Source organism: Vanacampus margaritifer, chromosome 15, assembly GCF_051991255.1.
Source record: "Vanacampus margaritifer isolate UIUO_Vmar chromosome 15, RoL_Vmar_1.0, whole genome shotgun sequence".
NCBI classification, from domain to species: domain Eukaryota; kingdom Metazoa; phylum Chordata; class Actinopteri; order Syngnathiformes; family Syngnathidae; genus Vanacampus; species Vanacampus margaritifer.
In genome coordinates this window covers 8,963,829-8,983,419 of record NC_135446.1, presented here as the reverse complement: position 1 = coordinate 8,983,419, position 19,591 = coordinate 8,963,829, and the positions used below count along the sequence as shown (strand labels likewise).

General features: G+C 41.4%; 1 protein-coding gene across 6 annotated transcripts; it reads left to right on the top strand.

The window, feature by feature from the left end:
- The first annotated feature begins 835 nt into the window (after positions 1–835).
- clcn5b (chloride channel, voltage-sensitive 5b) lies at positions 836–19,253 on the top strand. 6 transcript variants are annotated; one of them, XM_077544445.1, is made up of 16 exons: positions 836–1,080; positions 1,756–1,951; positions 2,042–2,141; positions 2,223–2,410; positions 2,663–2,785; positions 2,966–3,172; positions 3,427–3,507; positions 3,574–3,805; positions 3,879–4,051; positions 4,141–4,281; positions 5,845–6,031; positions 6,932–7,074; positions 7,145–7,294; positions 7,941–8,046; positions 8,122–8,338; positions 18,697–19,253. In XM_077544445.1, exons 1-16 carry the CDS (start codon positions 1,028–1,030, stop codon positions 18,698–18,700), a joined length of 2,301 nt encoding a protein of 766 aa, XP_077400571.1. In that variant the 5' UTR covers positions 836–1,027; the 3' UTR covers positions 18,701–19,253. The 6 variants fall into 6 exon arrangements, with proteins under 6 accessions (XP_077400571.1, XP_077400570.1, XP_077400576.1 ...); XM_077544444.1 differs by lacking the exon at positions 18,697–19,253 and adding an exon at positions 8,990–9,543; XM_077544450.1 differs by lacking the exon at positions 18,697–19,253 and adding an exon at positions 8,990–9,540 and having other exon boundaries at positions 2,042–2,137.
- Positions 19,254–19,591: the final 338 nt, after the last annotated feature.

Genomic DNA, 19,591 nt, shown 5'->3' with positions numbered 1-19,591 from the left:
CTTGAAATTTACTTGTTCACGGGAATTTAAAGCTACTCTCTGTAACAATTTGGCTCAAAAAATCTTTAAAATAGCCTTTTTATTTGACCATTTATGACTAAAACATCTTCTAGCACCTTAGCAGTTAATAATGGGTACTCCTGCAAGCCACTGGCCAATAGTTTTTAGACTAGATTGTGTATGTGAAGAAGGGTGTGTGCAGTTTTATTTTTCGTCAACAGGTGGTCCTTTTTAGCTTAGAAGATTGTGTTTCTCAATAAAGTTGTCAAGTCGATGTGAAAGTAGTTTTTCTGCATTTTTTTTTTAAAACTGTGGCAGTAGGTCTGTAATTAGTAAATACATGTTTATCTCCAATTTTATAAATCGGAATAACTTTTGCTGTTTTCGTTTTTGACAGGAAAATACCAGTTTTAAAAGACAGGTTACAAATACGTGAGAGGTTGCACTACACATTTTATGCCATATAAATATTTAAACAGTCAGTGGACTTTAAAAAGATACTTGACTCATTGAGCCATTTTCACGAGTGAGAGGATAATATTTTGTCTATAATTAATGAGATAACTACATTGTTTATTTTTCTTTTTCATGAACAATTAATACCTCGAATGAAGATGACATCACCTGTCCTGAGGAAATAGGTAACGACCAATCATGGCTTAGTTTTCTCACCAAACCCAGAAAACAGGTGAGCCGTGATTGGTCGTTACCTATTTCCTCAGTACAGGTGACGTCATCTTCAGAAGGGGGGTGGGGGGAAAGTGTTTTTAAAGGAAAAATAATGAAGTTATCAAATTAATTCTGGACAAAATATTAACCTTTTACTGCTGAAAATGGCTCAATGAGTCAAGTATCCTTTTAAGAAAATTGAAGAAGAAAATAAACGATTCATGATGGTGGCAGTGACGATGATTCCCTTTTGAAGATGTACCCTGCCCTGAATGGCAGAATGAATCACTCTCTTGTGGACATCAGCTTTTGCGTGGAGAAGACACCAAACAACATTCAAGTCAAGCGCTTTCTTTGAATGACTTCTTGTCGTCCGCCACCTCCATGCACAATGACGGCATTTTTTAAAAGGTGACTCAAGACATAGCGAATCTGTCGCTGAACGACGTGAGTATAGCCTATTATTCAAGCAAATTTCTCCACGTCAATATTTGAGGTCATCGTAGAGCATTACGTCTCATACGTATCTTGGCTAAATGGTTCGCGCTCGTGCTTTGGTCAAAACTACGGCTACAAGTCGTCGACATTTTTCAAACTACATTTGAACCTTTTTTACCCCTCCCTTTGGTGGTGACATTTAAGTCACTAAGAGTTTGGGAAGTTCGAGGAGGAGGAGGTATAAGCGCGACTTCAATTTCGTGCCTTGTTAGTGGAAGAGCCAAACGAGAATATTACATGAGGGCACAGACACTGAAACAGAAGCTTGGTGAGGAAAACGTTAACGGCCATATAATTCAAAATATTGGATGCAAGTGGAACATTAGTTTTGGTGACAATTGATTGCAGTTTTTTTTTTACGTTAAACAATAGTTTGCATATATGGAGAATGAAGTACTTAAACATAAAATCCAAAATAACATTTCAGAGGTTGAAGTGGGCTTATATAAGTATATTTGTCAACATACATCAAACGATGTTAAACTTTTTTTTTTACTCTTGTGTTTTAAACTGTCCCCGAATCGTTTTGTTTTTACATTCAATTACTAGCATGAAAACTCATTGATACGCGACACTTTCGAATGTCAGGCTCCCTCCCTCCCGCAGGAGGTTACGAGGAGCTCGGCCACGACGGCGGCTGCCCCCACGAGCCATGAAAGGCGGCAGCGTGGGCGAGCTGCCAGGCCGCAAGGCGGACCCGCTGCCGGCGTTGGGCACCTACAAGAACTTCAGCACCATCGACTGGGTCCTGGAGAAGAGCAAGAGCCGCGACAGGCACCGAGAGGTACGTTCTGCCTTTGTTTTGGTCTTTTGGGTGCTTTGTTGTTGCTGTGGTTTATTTTGTGGCTTTCCATTTGTTTGCGTGTTTGTTTAGATTAGCAACAACAGCAAAGAGTCGCTGTCAGCTCTGCTGCTCTGCATCAGCGACGCCTTGTCGGGATGGCTGCTCATGCTTCTGGTGGGCCTCATGGTAGGTGCGTACGAGCCGTCGTCATGATCACATTCAAGTGTTGTGTTAACTAAAGTGCATTTTTTGTTGATTTTTGCCGCACCAGGCGCGGTGGCGTCCGGCATCGAAGTTGCGACCCGTTGGCTGACAGACATGAAGGGCGGCGTGTGTCTGGCGGGATTTTGGTCCGACCACGACCGCTGCTGCTCCACCTCCAACCAGAATACCTCTCAGGAACGGGACCACTGCCCTCACTGGCAGAGCTGGGCCCAGCTCATCACCGGGACCTCCCAGGTAACCCTGGACAAGCACTTACAAAAAGGGAGTAATATTTTTTTTCTGTACCTAAGTGTGGTAATAATTTGCTTTGGCTTTTCCGCTGACACTTAAAATTCCATCACTTCAAATTCCACATCAGTTTTACCTTTACGCCTCTTGGCAACAACGTGAAATTTGTTACAAGTCAACACACAATTTGGGACCATTAGTAACACTTCAAATCGGGCCCTAAAGCCTTAGTGTGTGTGCGTGTTGTGTTTTTGTCAGGGTACATATGCCTACACGGTGGACTACCTGATGTACATGTTCTGGGCTCTTCTGTTCGCCTTCTTGGCCGTGGCGCTGGTCGGGGCTTTTGCTCCGTACGCAAGCGGCTCGGGAATCCCAGAGGTGAGAAACCATCTTTGGGGAAAACATTTTATTTTTAAAGATCCAAAAGTCCGACCAAACTGTTGAATATTTAAAGTTAGCTTAATGCTAACTTGCATTGTGAAACACCATAGACGGAGAGGAATTAGCATAGATTTGTTTGTTTTTGTCAATCTGCTCACTTTGGTCTTCGGGCTTCAGATCAAAACCATCCTGAGCGGTGTCATTATCCGCGGCTACTTGGGCAAGTGGACGCTAATCATCAAGACGGTGACGCTGGTGTTGGCCGTATCATCCGGGCTCAGCGTGGGAAAGGAAGGGCCGCTGGTCCACGTGGCCTGCTGCTGCGCCAATGTCCTTTGTTGCCTCTTCACCAAATTCCGCCAGAATGAAGCCGACCGGAGAGAGGTACTTACCGGCTAAATACAGTACGCTCTAAAAACAGTTGGGTCAAAAATAACCCAACTATGGGTCAAAAATGGACCGATCCTCTACTTGGGTTGATTTGACCCAAAGTGGATTGGTTAATTTTTTATCCATAATTAGAGTGTACAACTTCAACAACCCGCCAGCCGTAGCTTGGGTGCCGGCAAAATCATCTGCGATTGTTCTGCTTCTGAAAAAATGAGTACTAAAACTTTGTGGATTGCCTTTTTGCACAGGTGCTGTCTGCGGCCGCGGCCGTGGGCGTGTCGGTGGCGTTCGAAGCTCCGATTGGCGGCGTCCTGTTCAGCTGGGAGGAGGTGAGGCTTAACAATGCCATTCCGTCAGTGTGAACGAGCAATGTGTGTAAAACGTGTTTGTCGCAGGTGAGTTACTACTTCCCCCTGAAAACTCTTTGCCGTTCGTTCTTCGCCGCCATGGTGGCCGCCTTCACACTGCGCTCCATCAACCCGTTTGGCAGCCGTCAGGGTCCGTTCGAAGTGAACTTTCACGCTGGCTGGCATATGGTGGAGCTGGCGCCCTTCGTCCTCTTGGGCGTGTTCGGAGGCCTGTGGGGGGCGCTGTTCATCAAAGCCAACATCGCGTGGTGCCGCACACGTGAGTGCTTCTGCGTTCCTTCCAGTATGTGTGCGTGAGAATTCGCAAACACGTGCGTGTGTCCATCCATCAGGTAGTTTGACCCGTCTGGGCCGCTACCCAGTGACGCAGGTCCTGTTGGTGACGGCGCTGACCGCCTTGCTGGCTTTCCCGAACATCTACACCAGGATGAGCGCAGATGAGCTCGTTTCCAAACTCTTCAACGATTGCTCGTTGTTCAACTCACGGCTCTGTGGAGACCAACATGTAGGCGTGCGCTCGGCTTGTTGACTTCTTCTTTGTTGGGTTTCGGCTTGGCTGATTCAGTGCTTGCGTCCCCCCTCCCCTTCCCCCAGCCCGCCAACACGTCCCAAACCGGCGTGGGCAACAATGTGGCCAGCCGCCCGGCCGGAGAAGCTCTCCGCACGGCTTTGTGGCAGCTGGCTCTGGCTTTGCTCTTCAAGATGATCATCACCATCATCACATTTGGCATCAAGGTGTTTCATACACACAAACACACACACACGTCCTTGTTCCTAGTTTTGCTTCAGTATAAGTGCACTAAGTCAGTGGTCATCAAACTGCGGTCCCCGGGCCCTTGTGGGTTCATGAGCCGTAATTTTGAGGTCTATAGACCACGTTGTAATAAAATTTGATGCCGAAATGATATTAAAAACGCCTACATATTGGTGAGCAATACAACAAGGTTACATTTACTTTTTGACCAATGAAAAACTGTGATATGATTGTGACATCACATGAATTTGACATCTCTAAACGAATGTCCAATTTTTTGCATTTCAAAACAAATTGGTACAGGAATATGGTCCATATTTTTTTTAGAACAAAATGTTTTTGGGGGAGAATATTGTCCCTTTTTTTTATTTATTTTTTTAGAATCAAGGCCTCACCCCCACAGAACATACAGGTATTGAATACTGGTTAAAATAACATTCTTCCCTTGTGAAACTTTGACATAAATATTACAACCTGTATTTTGGTGAGATAACACGAAAGTGTGGAAATTCCAATGTGGAGTACACGTTTGGCAAACAAGTTGGAACGTACAGTATTTGCAAGTACGTCCAAACATACAATATATTATAATATTCATTTGCTCACAAAAACGTATAAATACGTTCTATTTTAAATATTACCATGCTCCCAAAGACATATTTATACTTTTTTATGCTAGAGCATACAGAAGGCTTTGATGCAGCCTCTGAACTGAAAAGAATGGTTGAAGCAATGGTAGTTATTACAAAAACAGCCAGCAGGTGGCAGCAGAGTATAGGAGATCAACCAGGGTCAAAAGCTCATTTACCCATAGTTCTAAACAGATTTGTGAATAATGGTGAAACTTAGCTATATTATAATGCAAATTGCTGCAAAACGGAAACAGATACAAATATACTGATGAAAGAAGAACATTCATTCAAGAATCTGTGGGTCTTGCAAAATCAGTCAAAATCCAGTAAAACAGCCGGGAGCATAGGGGGTTACTTCAGTGAAAATGGCTGGGAGTGAATGAGTTAAATACATTTGAACGTACTTGAAGGCTAAATGCTAAAAACTTAGCATCTTTTTCCTATAATACCACAAAGTATTGATTTGTGCATGCGCATTATGAGAAAAAAATGCACGGAAATAATGCACTGCAGACATAATAATAAATCCTAAAAATTACGGATAAAGCATGTTAATGTAGGCTAATTTATGAACTTATTGGTGTAATGTAGGCCAAATGCTAAAAAAAAAGAGAACTTTTTTTACTTGCGAATGCCTGTCATTGCACCGCGGCATTATGGGAAAATTTTTGTTTTTAGCATTTAGCCTACAAGCACGTTCAAATGTATTAGCAAATATGTTCGAAGATATTTGAATTCATTCTTTAAATATGCCGCCATGTGCAAAGCATTTGCCGGTCCTAAATGTTTACCTCACATTGGTAGTTCCAGGAGTCATCAGGTATTTTTTATTCTTGATAATACACAATGTGTTGATGAGTAGCCTAGTAATTCCGTTTGTACTGTGTGTGTGTGTGTGGGTGCCGGGCGCAGGTTCCGTCAGGCGTGTTCATTCCCAGCATGGTGGTGGGGGCCATCGCGGGATGGCTGCTGGGCGTGGGCATGGAGCAGCTGGCTTACCACAACCGCGAGTCGTTGCTCTTCCGAGACTGGTGCTCGCCTCATACTTACTGCGTCACGCCGGCCCTCTACGCCATGGTGGGCGCCACCGCATGCCTCGGTAAGACGACCTGCTTGATCGAATTGCGAGGAATTTAGGACCATGGTCAGGAGTGCGATATGTTGACGAAGTCTCGGATGTGCTTTTAGAAGATGCGGGAGAAATTGATTCACGCCTCTTAATTTGAAGCCGCGTACGAGTCCATTTATGGTCACTTGGACATCATCTGACTTTGCAGAAGCACATAAATAAGAGTACTGACTTGATTTGGAGCTCTAAATCAGATGGCATACAGGTACTTCCAAATTAAAGTCACTAGAGGGCGCTGCTGTGTCAAGTGCCAGCATACAGTCAGCCTCTAGTCAGGTCCCACTCTTAAAAAGCTTCCAAGAAAAAGTTTCAAATACAAATGTGACAAAAGTTGAATGTTCCGACATATCACACTTTTATCAAATCCTTTTCAAATATAGAAAACCGTTTAATGGAGGGAGGGGGGATTGTTTTTTGTAGTTACATTTGAACGTTTGCAGATACAACCCTTAAAAGACTTGATTCTTCATTGTCAGCAATAAGTGAAATTTCCATTTAATTTAGTTTTGTTTTTAGAATAGTGTAGAATATATTTTAAAATCTTGCTACTGGTTTGTAAATCACTGAATGGTTTGGGTCTTGAATACATCAAAAACAAAAGTGCTGATTGAATATAAATTCAGTAGGGCTCTTGTTTGCAGACTCCAGTTAATTATTGGAGCCCAGAGTTCAAAGCAAACATGGGGAAGCAGCATTTAGCTGTTATGCTGCACGCAAATGGAAGAATACATTAAATAAAACATCAAAAAAATTAATACTTTTAGTTTTTTTCCTCCCATGCCTTTGATTAAAGTCTTTTAATCATTTTTCTTTTTTTTTCTATTAGTAATTGTAGAAACCTACTTCTAAGATACTCCTTTGTGTCCACAGGTGGCGTGACGCGCATGACAGTGTCCCTGGTGGTGATCATGTTTGAGCTGACGGGCAAGCGGGAGCATGTCATGCCGCTCATGGCCGCCACCCTGACCAGCAAATGGGTCGCCGACGCTTTTGGACGGGTTGGATTCGACGAGGTGAGGCAGTGCCGTGCGTACGAGCGTGCGCTTCGAGTTGCAGGTCCGAGTTTGCTCATGTTCCCGTCAGGCGCTCATCCGCCTCAACGGCTACCCGTTCCTGGCGCCCAAAGAGGAGTTTCAGCACAGCAGTTTGGCCAAGGACGTGATGAGGCCCAGGAAGTCGGACCCCGCCCTGGCCGTGCTCACGCGGGACAGCATGACATTGGGACAGGTGGAGGTACGCACGTACTGAAATATTTTATTAAAAGCCACCATGAAGTAACAAATAAAACATCAAAAAGTTCTTTTTTGGTGTGTTTTCTGATCTTGCTATTCTGTCTTCACTAGTGTTTAGGAACTAGCTGTACCAGAACCCCCTTGCTGTTTTGTAAATTTACTGGATGAAAACATACAAAAACAAACATACAAAACATAGCGGGACATTACAATCATGTTATTTAAAGTTTGAAACAATATAGATTTAAATCATTTACTAAAATTAGCTGCAATCCCTAAAAAACTGGATCGTGTTTAGTCATTAGTATATGCTAATTTACATGGGCGCTAGCGCTACCATCGAAATGCTAACTAGCTCTTAGTAATTTATGTCACATTGGAACTTAAAACATAATTTAAACATCCAATTCAGTAACCTAGTGTAAGCCAACACTCCTCAAAATAATTACAGATATTTCTGAAGCCAAAACTACAATTTAGGCTTCAACACTCTGGATTAGCTGTGTAGCAGTGTAGGAGCATTGCTTGGAATGCAATAAACTACGGTAGCACTCAAGGGTCAAAACATACAAAACACGTAAACACCACTTTCTCCACAAGAGGGCAGTACACTTGCATTGACCTTGTGTGACCTTGTTGATCGGCAGACACTGGTGAAAAGCACATGCTTTCGTGGCTTTCCTGTGGTTTTCTCCCAGCAGTCCAAGAGGTTGATGGGATTCGTGCTCCGCAGAGATCTGCTCAGTGCCATCGGTATGTGTATGTCTGTTTATGTGTGTCCATTTTGGCAAAAAAAAAAAGTCATTTTGTGCTCTCGCTTTGCCCCAGGTAACGCCCGTCAGTGGCAAAAGGGTGTAGTCAGCGCGTCCAAGGTGCTCTTTCGGCAAAACGCCCCCGCACAGACCCTTAAAGCCCCCCCTCACCTCCGTCTCCGGGGCATCTTGGACCTCAGCCCCTTCACCATCTCCGCCCGCACGCCCATGGACATCACCGTCGACATCTTTCGCAAGCTGGGCCTGCGACACTGCCTGGTCACGCACAACGGGTAAGTGCACACACAATCGTGATTTAGCCAATCTTGGGCGTTCCGTGCAATGCAATCCCAGCGGGATTGAGTGTTGTGAAATTAGTGATTGCAACATTCAAAATCACTTTTGCTCAGTTTTTTTTTGCTCTTGATTACGCTTTGGGACGGAGAACATGCATGTTTGCTCGGCCAATAATAACCCACAAGTCCTTATACAGTAAATGGAAGGTGACTTTACAATATTTTTGTTACTCTTTGCTTTTGCTCTTAAAAAAAAAAGCCTTGAAATGAAAACTTTCCAAAAGTGATGCAAAGCGCTCTACCCCCTTTCCAACCAAACCAGGAAGTGAGTTGACATATTTCATTTTCCTTGTCTATATTCTGGTGTGGGCCAGTCAATGGATGGTTAGCATCTCCACATGAGGCGTGAAAGGCAGTCGGAGCTCTTACTGTCACCATAATTCTCCCCAAAGCACTTGAGTGCTTCCCTTCCAAGTCGTCGTGGTTTGGCCCCGGCGCGATGTGACAAATCCCCCTTCCCCCGCACGCTTGACTTCCCGTCCCAGGCGATGTCTCAAAGGGCCCCCCTGTGGCTGAGTGGTGTGTGTGGCCTGGCCTCACTGCGCTTGTCTTTTGTCTCCTGTCTGTGTCTCCCGGCTGTGTGCTTAGGAAGCTTCTGGGTATTATCACCAAAAAGGACATTGTGAAACACGTGGCGCAGGTAGCCAACAGAGACCCCAGCTCCGTTCTCTTCAAGTGAACCGGGCCCAATGCCGCACGCTTGGAAACCTTTTTTTGTCCGCGACCAGAAATAAAAAGAAGTCATGTGGGAACATCAAGATGGAGGCGTCTGGAATATTTCACATCTGCTTCATTTTTTGTTGTGGTTGTCATCCTTTTTGGTTCTGTGTGAAGGAGTGAGCGAACTCCTCTTCCTCCTCCTCCTCCTCCTCCTCATCCAGCCCGCAGAGGATTAGTGAGCATATAAAAGAATGCAGGACGGCAGAGAGAAAGTTTGAGGATCTCGCTGCCTGCCCTGTGGCCGTCGGCCGAGACCAGGCAGAGCTCTCCGAATCGGGCCTGATCCCCTTCTCCAGTGTGAGAAGGCACAAAGACCAACAAAGAAAACACTTTGTCCCACTAAACTATTTCTGACTTAATTTGATGTCTTTATTTTTCCCATTTGTTTTTTCGTCTTACCTATGAACCCGATTTCACCGAAACACGACATCTCCTCCAGACTCAAACAAATGTTATTCCGCGCTATTGTAACACCTCCAAGGTCCAGCGGAATTCTGCGCGCTTCCTTTATTTATCCGCTTGGAATGCGAGACGCTCTTTCGCTCACTGCTGTTCTTTGAGTGACCCCGGCCGGACACGACTGGCGTGAAGGGGTTGCCAGTAAGTGAAAAGTCAAGAAAAGGCTGTTCTTCCACCCCAAACTCATCTGATTGATGCAGTTGAGCCACGTGTCCCTGTTAATGACTTAAGGCTGTTGTCATGGTGCCGTTAGTTGCAGAGAGAAAATTAACTGCCATTGACGGCTATAGACGTCAAATTCTATTTAATTATTTCTATTAGTTTAACATTTGTTTCACTTTTGTTAACAAGAGTATGAAAACCTAGAAAAAAATATTGTACATTTAGAACAGATATTTAAAAAAAAATTGTGATTAATCGTGAGTTAAGTAGTGAAGTCATGCGATTAATTACAATTACAAATTTTAATTGCCTGACGCTCCTAATTTTTTTTTTATAATTTTTTGTCTTAAAAAAATTTAATTAGTGAAGCCATGTTGTTAATTACAGTTAAAAAATTTAATTGCCGGACGCCTTTAATTTTTAGTAATCTTTTCTTTTTTTAATCTTTTTTTTTAAAGAAAAAAAAACTAGTGAAGTCATTCAGTTAATTACAATAAAAAAAATGTAATCGCCTGACACCCCTAATTTTTACTAATCTATAATTATTATTTTTTAAGAAAAGATTAATAAAAAGAAAAGATTATTAAAAATTAGGGGCGTCAGGCAATTTTTTTTTTTTATCGTAATTAATCGCATGACTTCACTGCTTAACTCACGAATAATCACAAATTTTATATCTGTTCTAAATGTACACTAAAAAAATTCTAGGTTTTCATATTCTTGTTAACAAAAGTGAAAAAAATGTTAAACTAATAGAAATTGTTTAAATGATTTTTTTGATGTCTATAGCCATCATTATCAGTGAATGAGTTAAGAGAAAATTTCTTATGTTTTCCTTTCTAAAGAACATCAAAGTATTTCATCGCCTCATAATTTTCTTACATTTTATTGCTCTACGCACACATGTGGACCAAGTTCTTAATGAAAGAAAAAAGCCACACTATAAAAACTTTCAAAAGTCAGAAATAGAAATACTGAGAATATGGCAATGGGATTTGAGTTTATTTTTGCGGTCCAACATAATTATGTTAAAAAAACAAACTCATTCAAATGGCCTGGACAAAAGGAATGGTAGCATGAACATAATAGTTAATTGCGCAACATTTTGAGGTTCTCGAAGGATTTGAGTAAGACTGTTGGCATGTCGGGACAGCTATTCTTCATGGGTATGAGTGCTCCAACCTTTTCAGTTTTGAAAGGCGCTTTGAAGATGTTTCAGTTTCCTTCGCACGTCCGGTTGGATTTATGTCAGGTCTCTTCACTTCACCTCAATAAACTTCAGATTCCTTTGCACCCGACACAGGTTCAAAATAAAGGAAAAAAGATAACTTTGCGTAAATTTCATAGTAGGTGCAGTGGTTTTCTGCGGTTAAAGAATAAAAAAAGCCACAATCATCAGCTAAACAACTTTATAAGCAATGAGGCTGGAATTTGCTGAAAGGCTCAATTGCTTACCACAATGGGATAATATTCTTGTTTCATTTGTGGGTTTTTCAAATCCTGTCAGACACGTGGGAGAGAAACCGAAACATCTTGAGGCGTCTGGCGAAGGCGCCCTTCAAATCTTTTTTTTTTTTTTTTTTTTTTTTTTTCTGGAGCGCCCTTCAAATCTAATAACGAAGTTGGAGCAATTAAAGTCTGAGGCAAAACGGCTGTCAAATAACAAACAGTCCTCTCCAAAAATATTGGAATGGCAAGGTCAATTCATTTTTTTTTATTTTTTATATGTCATAGACATTCGGGTTTCAGATCAAAAGATGACTAAAAATTGCATTTGTTACTAAGCAAAAATAAAGACCAGAATGTTGTTTATGGGAGAAAAGTAAACCAATTTGAAGCTGAGAGAAGACTTTGCTGTTTCAATATTTTTGGAGAGGACTGCATACTATGTAGTATGTACCATATGTACTCATACAGAAATCCTTTTAATCCCTTAAAATAAGTTCAGGGGTATAAACTTTATTATTATTTATTGTCATGCCATTTTTTTTTTAGGGCTATTTGTTGGGCCACAAAAAAACAATGCCTGATTGTCATTCCTTACTTGTGAGTTAATATGCGCTATTACTTTTTTCATGTTTCAGTTTAACATATGGGTTTTGTTGTGTGTGTGTGTATATTTTCAACAACAAATGGAATGTGAACACACATGTCCATCCCTAAAATTGCAGTACAACTATTTGCTTACAATATTCGTCAGACTCAAAAGAGATTTTTGGGACTGATTTTTCATGAAAAGAACAAATGCAAATTGCATCACGTGATCTTTAGTTTCAGAGACACTGGAACTTGTGGCAATCTCTGCGAGAAGGTATTTGTAGAGTGTGTGTGTGTGCGTGCGCGTGTGTGTGGAATGTGCGGCGTCTGACGACCGTCTTGTAGTCCCGCTCCCGTTGACACTTCACATGGGGCTCAAGTTACACACCTGACTTGCTCTCACACGCGTTCTGCGACTTTAAATCCCCTGGCCTCATCTTGTCACCTTGCACTTTCACTCCTCGATCTTTTTTTTTTTTGGGCGGGGGGGTGCACAAAGAAGTGAAACAGTCCTGGGTTCCCATGGTCTCCGCCATTGTCTGAGCAGTATTACAAGGCGCTCAAAAGCATTTGTCTGCGTGAACGCTAATTCAAGTAGTCACCCTACACCCCAAAGTGTCACATCACCAACACATGACGCAAGCGTGCATATTTGTGCACGCGTGCGTGTGAATGTGCATAATGCAACCCGAGCCCCTGTTGCAGTGTTGTGTGAGCCCTCTCGGCCTCACCTGAGGTGCTTTCCCACAGCTTCAGTCTCTCACGTAACGCAGAGACGCCGCTGACCTTTGTCGCCAAAACGCGCCGAGGTGTCCACCTGAAGCTCCCTTTTGTCTTGTCTTGATTTAGGCATCTTGCTAAATAATACGGAAGTGTGGAACTGCCAATGTGGAGTAAACATTTTTGACTGGCAAACATGTTCGGACGTGCTTGCAAATAAATACATTCGAATGTACAGTAGCCGACATGCTAGGAAGTTCGAACATATTTGAAAGTACTTGCATCCACCATAAACATACTTTCAACATATGTTTAAACATACGTTGAAAGTACGTTAAAAGTAGTGCTGTCAAAGTTAAAGCTGTAAAGCTTCAATAAATGAATGAAAGCAGAGTTAAAGCTTTAAAGCATTAACTTTGATATAGCCCTAGTTTAAACCTATTTGCAGGTATGTTCAAATGTAGGTTAAATACTAGGGATGTAACGATAACGGCAATATCCTGTTCTCGCGATATTCAAACTGCCACAATATCGTATCGTCACAATATTAAAGGCAGCACATCTGTTAAAAAGTCATGTTGATTTCCACTTGTGCATTTCTAGTCCCCTCTGGTGGCTATTTAAAAAAAAAATGCAGTTTAATTTTCACAAGGCATGTTTTGGCTCTTCTGTATTTAAAATCCACGCTAATGATCAGATGAAGGGGAACGTAATATGTTTGTGAACCGATGTGCATTAGCAAGTAAGTGCCTCAATGTTAAGTTATGTATTGCAGTTATGTACAAAAGCACAATATTGTGTTTTTTCTAGTATGAGCTTTTTTTTTTTTTTTTTTTTATATTGTGACCTTTTATTAATATCGCCAGTCTCCCCACAATACTGTGATAATTATATCATGAGGGTGATATCGTATTGTGATGTTTGGATATCGTTACATCACTACTAAATACTAAAAACGTATTGGATATTTACCTGCACATGTGCAAGTAAAAATAAAAAATATGTTTTTTTTTGTTTGTTTTTTTGCATTTGGTCTACATTATACCAATATGATATTTATTTGTATTTTTTTTTTATTGATTTATTGTATCTGCAATGCATGATTTCCATTCATCAAATTCTAAAGGGAAATCATGTACATGTACTGCAGATATAATAAATAATAAAAATTACAACTTAACAATATTAACTTGTTTAATTTTCGAATGTATTGGTATAATGTAGGCAAATGCTAAAAAAAATTGTTTGTTTTTTAACTTGACTTATGTCTTTTATGTCTGCAATTGTAAGTCTGTTCGAACGCATTTCCCAGTCAAATTTTTTTACTCCACATTGGCAGTTAGACCTTCTGTAAAAATAAGCAACGTTTTTTTTATGCACACAAGTAGACACTCCACAAGTACTAAAACAAAGTGTAATTTTTACAGTTTCACTGATCCAGCAGGGAAACACCAAACCTCCGAGCCTAGGTTGCTTGTCGTCATGCAGAAAGCAATTTGAGTCCCACGGGAGCTCGTCAGTTGATGTGCGACTTCTTGTTTTGGGGTGTAAACAACGAAAATAACTTTCAAGGGAATTGACAAGAGATGCTCTATTGATGGCCGTTTTGCTTCGAGTGTGCGTTTAAAATCTTCACAATTCGTGTGTGCTCATTCCCAGGCAGTTTTGGCTCCAGCTCCCTGCGAACAAGCCTTTTGTGACTTCATGAGGAGGGGCGGGGGCTTTTCAAAGACCTTATCAAGTGCTCAGTAATGCGTGAGGCTTTATGGCATTGTTTTAAGTGCCCTGCCAGGGATTGCGATAGCATGACGATAGCGCGACTCCCACTGCTTTTGCAATTGCCGGTAGTCGGGCCAGCAAGTATTGTTATGTGGCTTTCAGCCCTATATAGTTCTTGTCTGGCCCCACTTAGTCTCTTCAGGATGTTTTGGGATCTGTGTGAGTATGCACACTTTCTAAAAGTCATTTCCTGGTTTGCTTGAAGGAAAGCCCAGCGCAAGGCGGCTAATAATAACAATGTGGCAGCGTCGGGCGCTGTTGATAAATGACGACATGTGTGAGAACGGGAGATGGCGGGACTTTAGGGCTTTAGAAGGAAAAGAATACCGCTCCGGAGATAACGTCTGCGCGGAGGTGGGCGGGCGCAGAATGAGTGGCGCAGGTTCAACAATAACACTCGGCCTTTGTTCAAACATACAATAAAAATGTCGGGCCATCGAAAAGCAAGTTCAGCGGATGTCACCAAGCAGCTGAAAGCCAAGACCACCATCACAGACTACAGGAGAAAGCGTTAACTCATGTTACAATCACAAACGTTTATTTGTTATCGTTATTATTAATTATGATGACCTTCGTTTTGAGATGATCTTTACTGTGTCTGTGGATGTTTAAAGGAGAAGTCAACCTTAAACCTTTCTTGACAACAGTATATTCTATGTGACCTCACTAGTCTAAACATGATATTCTGATTAATATTACATTCGTGGAATATGAGTTATGCAGCAAATTCCAGCCGTTTTTTTTTATCCATCTCAAGGGGCGGCCATTTTGCCACTTGCCGTCAACTGAAGATGACATCACAGTTGCTCAGGGCTCAGGCAACGACCAATCACAGATCACCTGTTCTGAAGCTGAGCTGTGATTGGTTGTTACCTGAGACCTAAGCAACTGATGTCATTTTCACTCAACAGCAAGTGGCAAAATGGCCGCCGTCTGATATTGATCAAAACTGCTGGATTTTGCTGCTTGACTTGTATTCCACTAACGCAATAACTCATTCACTGCCATTGACGGCTACAGACGTCAGAAATTCATTTTAACCATTTCTATTAGTTTAACATATTTTCCACTTTTGTTAACAACAGTATGACAACCTAGAACTATTAAAGTCCTGCGATTAATTATAATTAAAAATGTTAATCACCTGATGCAATTTGAAAAAAAAAGAAAAGATTATTAAATGTTTTTTAATTGTAATTAATTGCATGTCTTCACTAGTTAACTCACGATTAATCACAAATTTTACATCTGTTCTTAATTTACAATAAAAAAAATCTAGGTTTTCATAACAAAAGTGGGAAAAAATGTTAAACTAATAGAAATAGTGAAAATGAATTTTTGACTTTTTTTCCCGAATTTTTGGGGGGTTGATTTCTCCTTTAAAGCGAGCGCTGAGCCCAAATCGGCCTCTCGCCACGATTTCCATGCTTGCTACATCCTCACCGGGCCATCAAACCACAGGAGCTGGATGGTGGAGGGCTAACAGTCGCACGTCATGCTGCTTCTGGCTCGCGCCGCTTTGCTTTGTATGTTTTCGCCGCGAGTCGGCGCGCTGCGCTCGAGCTGTAACTTGGCTTTTATCACACGGGCAGCTTTGTTGGCAAGAGCATGGCCTGGAGCTCAAGAAACTCCCAAAGTCTTGCGCATGTGGTCTGGCCTTGGTGGTGAAATGGTCACTAGGGACAAGTGAGACGTCGTACTGTATTCTGCTGTTTGGCATTGTTTGAAGACATTAGAGGATCCTTGTGTTTAATGAGTAAGTCACAAGTTAAGTCTTGTGACGATCTGGCGCAGTCAAAAACAGATAGTTGCACAGTCAGTAACTGTATAATTAGTCAGCTGTACTAACACCGTTGCATCATATGAATGGTCTGAATGAGGCAAAACTGCTGTGTTTACGTTTGGCCGGCGACTGCGCTAAACTTTCAAGCTAACACAGCAGCATTGTGAACTGTGGCTTTACTCGTGGTCGAATTTAGCTGTGTTGTGTCTTTGGGGAAGTCAACCCCCCCCCAAAAAAATCTTGACTATAATAGGCCTATGTTCTATGCAATCTCACTAGTCTAAATACAGTATTTTGGTTAATATTGTGTTAGTGGAATATGAGTTAAGCAGCACAATCTGGGAGTTTTATCATTATCAGAAGGCGGCCATTTTGCCACTTGCTATGGAGTTAAAATGACATCATAGTTGCTCAGGTCTCAGGTAACAACCAATCACAGCTCAGCTTCAGAAAACAGGTGAGCTGTGATTAGTCGTTGCCTGAGCCCTGAGCAACTGTGATGTCATCTTCAGTCGAAAGCAAGTGGAAAAATGGCCGTCCCCTGAGATGGATAAAAACAGCTGGATTTTGCTTCATAACTCATATTCCACAAATGTAATATTAATCAGAATGTCATGTTTAGACTAGTGAGGTCACATTTAACGTATTATTGTCAAGAAATGTTTAACATTGACTTCCCCTTGAAGTTGCAAACCTTGCATCTTGCATGCTGCCGTTTTCTTTTCCCCATTTGGTCAGAAATGATCAAAGAAATTGGCAAGTGGATGCGCATTTGACAATCTCGAAAATGTTCATTTCCAAACATGTCTGGAGTTGGTTGCTAATTGGAGCTTGTTCTCCTCCTTCCAGGCGCTTCCCATCTAACATTTTTGCGGAGAAAGGCTGAGCACATTTGTTTTACTTTTCAAATGACACATGTTGACATTTTGAGCTCATGTCGTGAGAATGCTAGCGTCGGGCTCAGTGATGGGTGTCGTATCGTCGTCAGAGGAGTAAATCAAGTCCCGCTTCTAAAGCTTTAGAGAGCTCCGTGCCCAGAGAACAAACCTTCATATGTCCTTCCAAATGCCAAACAAGAAAACAAATGAGTCCAATCGTCTTTGCCGCTGGCCTGCTTCTAATCCAGCATCTAAGCCCCTGCACCGCTTATTGATTGGCTGCATGTCCATGCGCGGCGTTTTTACGACACCGTGAAGAAAAGCACAACATTCCTTTTTAATGATTCCATGGTGGTGGGCGGAAACATCCCAGTCAAGCGGCCACCACAATCACCGTCAGCCAATATGCCCTTTGACCTCTGGAAGCCTAACGGCGTGAAATCATGCGCTTGATCAGTTACTGTTTAAAAGAGTGGTGTCGGGTTCGCATCATCATCAGAAGCACTTTAAATGGTGGCAGGTCTGTGCTGACTCCATTTAACATGCGTTTGAAGGTGATTATTTGTAAACACAGCTCCACACCACTTATAAGAGGGGGTGTACATTTGTTCAAAAAGGCTTTAAAAAATATCATTTTTATAAGTTACAGGTCTCATTAATACAGAAGTGTATTGCATTTACTTGGAAAAAAAATCCTGTTTTTCTGACAATTTTTTTGGGGAGCTTTATTTTTTTGAGTGTTTTTTTTTTCTGTTTTATTGAATTTTTCCCCCGAGTTTTTTTTGAGTATTTTTTTTCTGTTTTATTGATTTTTTTCCCCCCAGTTTTTTTTGAGTATTTTTTTCTGTTTAAAAAAAAAATATATTTTCTCTGTTTTTCTGAATAATTTCTTTTCTGTTTTTTGAGTAATTTTTCCGTTTTGGAAAATATATATATTTTTTTTCAGATTTTTTTTAAAGGGGTTTTCCCTCAGAGATTTGAGAACAAACCACAATACAGTATACACATTAATTCCTGTATTGAGAGCCAGTAAGTAAACATGACCATCTTATTGCATATGGAGGTATGCGAGAAAGTGTCCGCTTCCGCTATTAGCGAGTCTGCAACAAGTCACTTGGAGTTCAGAGGTAAAAAAAAATTACTCCAAAAAACAGAACACCAGCTCTGTTTTTTTAAATATTTTTTTTCCAGTTTTTTTGAAAATGTTTTTTCAGTTTTTTTAAAATAATTTTTCTGAATATTTTTTTCAGCCTGTTTTTCTGAATATTTTTGACAGAAAAAAATATTAAGTAAAACAGAACAAAAATATTCAGAAAAACAGAAAATATAAATAAAAAAAACAAAGCTCCCCCCAAAAATTAGTCAGAAAAACAGGAAGTTTTTTTTCAAGTGAATGCTATACGCTTCCGTACATTAATGGTTGAAAAAGTTTAAAAATATCTTATCTTGGCCTAATTTTTTTTATATCACAGAAACTTGGCCCTTGAACAGGGGTGTGTCCGTGTGTCCTCCCTGAGGAAAAGCTGATCAAGTCTGGCCCGTGACGAAAATGAATTTGACAGGCGAGCAATGGCAACAAGAGACTGAAAATGTCTTTGCGGGTGTGATTTGACGCCATGAGAAAAAGAGCATTGAGATTGTTAAAACAAGCCCGGACGCAATCAGCTGGAAATGCGATCTTGGGCACAAGGTGGGGGAATGTGGCTCAGATGAAGCAGAGCCACGTCGAGGCCTTAAATGGCTTTCATTTTTTGCAGATAGACAGACGGATAACGGATAGCGAGACTTGTGGACCTGTGGAAAGTTCTCCACCGCCGGCTCATGGCTCACGTATCCGTCCACAGCCCAAATGTGGAAGGAGGCCTTCCGAAAAGCTCTTGGAGCCCCCGACAAAGTGAACAGGGAATTGATCCAAAACGGGAACCACATTGGAACAGACTGCTCTGGTGGTTTCCACTTTTTAACGACGATAACGGATTGTCTTGTTACAAGCACACAGCTTGCGTGTCACAATGTTTCAACACTCCAAGCCAAATATGGCGGATAGAGACTATTAGTGAAAATCCGCGTGTAATTGATACCTTAAAAATTTCATGTGAAGGGCGTCCCACGAACAAGACCGTATGTTCTGGTCAGACAACATGGCCCAAATGTGCGTTTGTGTTTATGCTGGCTGATGATGCGTGCGCCCTGGGGGCAGCGTGGTTTACGGCTGTGGATGTCCTCCTCCTCCTCCTTTTCGTCCTCCTACGCTCTTTCCTTTAATTTGCTGGACAAACTGTTTGACTGCGTCCAAATGTGCTGCAGATGGTGCAGCTGTCAGCAAAGTGTTTGCATGTGTTTACCTAAAGAGTCGTAGCGCAAACGTGATTGCACATAAGTAGGGCCGCTCGATTATGACGAATATATTTATCACGAATATTTTGGTAATAAATGAAATCACGATTAAGACGATCATTTAATCTTTTGTTACACAAGAAAATGTTTAAACGTTAAAATTGTTAACACAAAATTATTTGAAATGCTATAAGTATGCAAGTTCCTTTTGGATGAAACCAAATTTATTAAATTAGTTGTTTTAAAAGTTTAAAAAGGTGCAAATTGTATACATTTAAACAACTCAAAATTTGTATTATCATTGAAATTGAACTT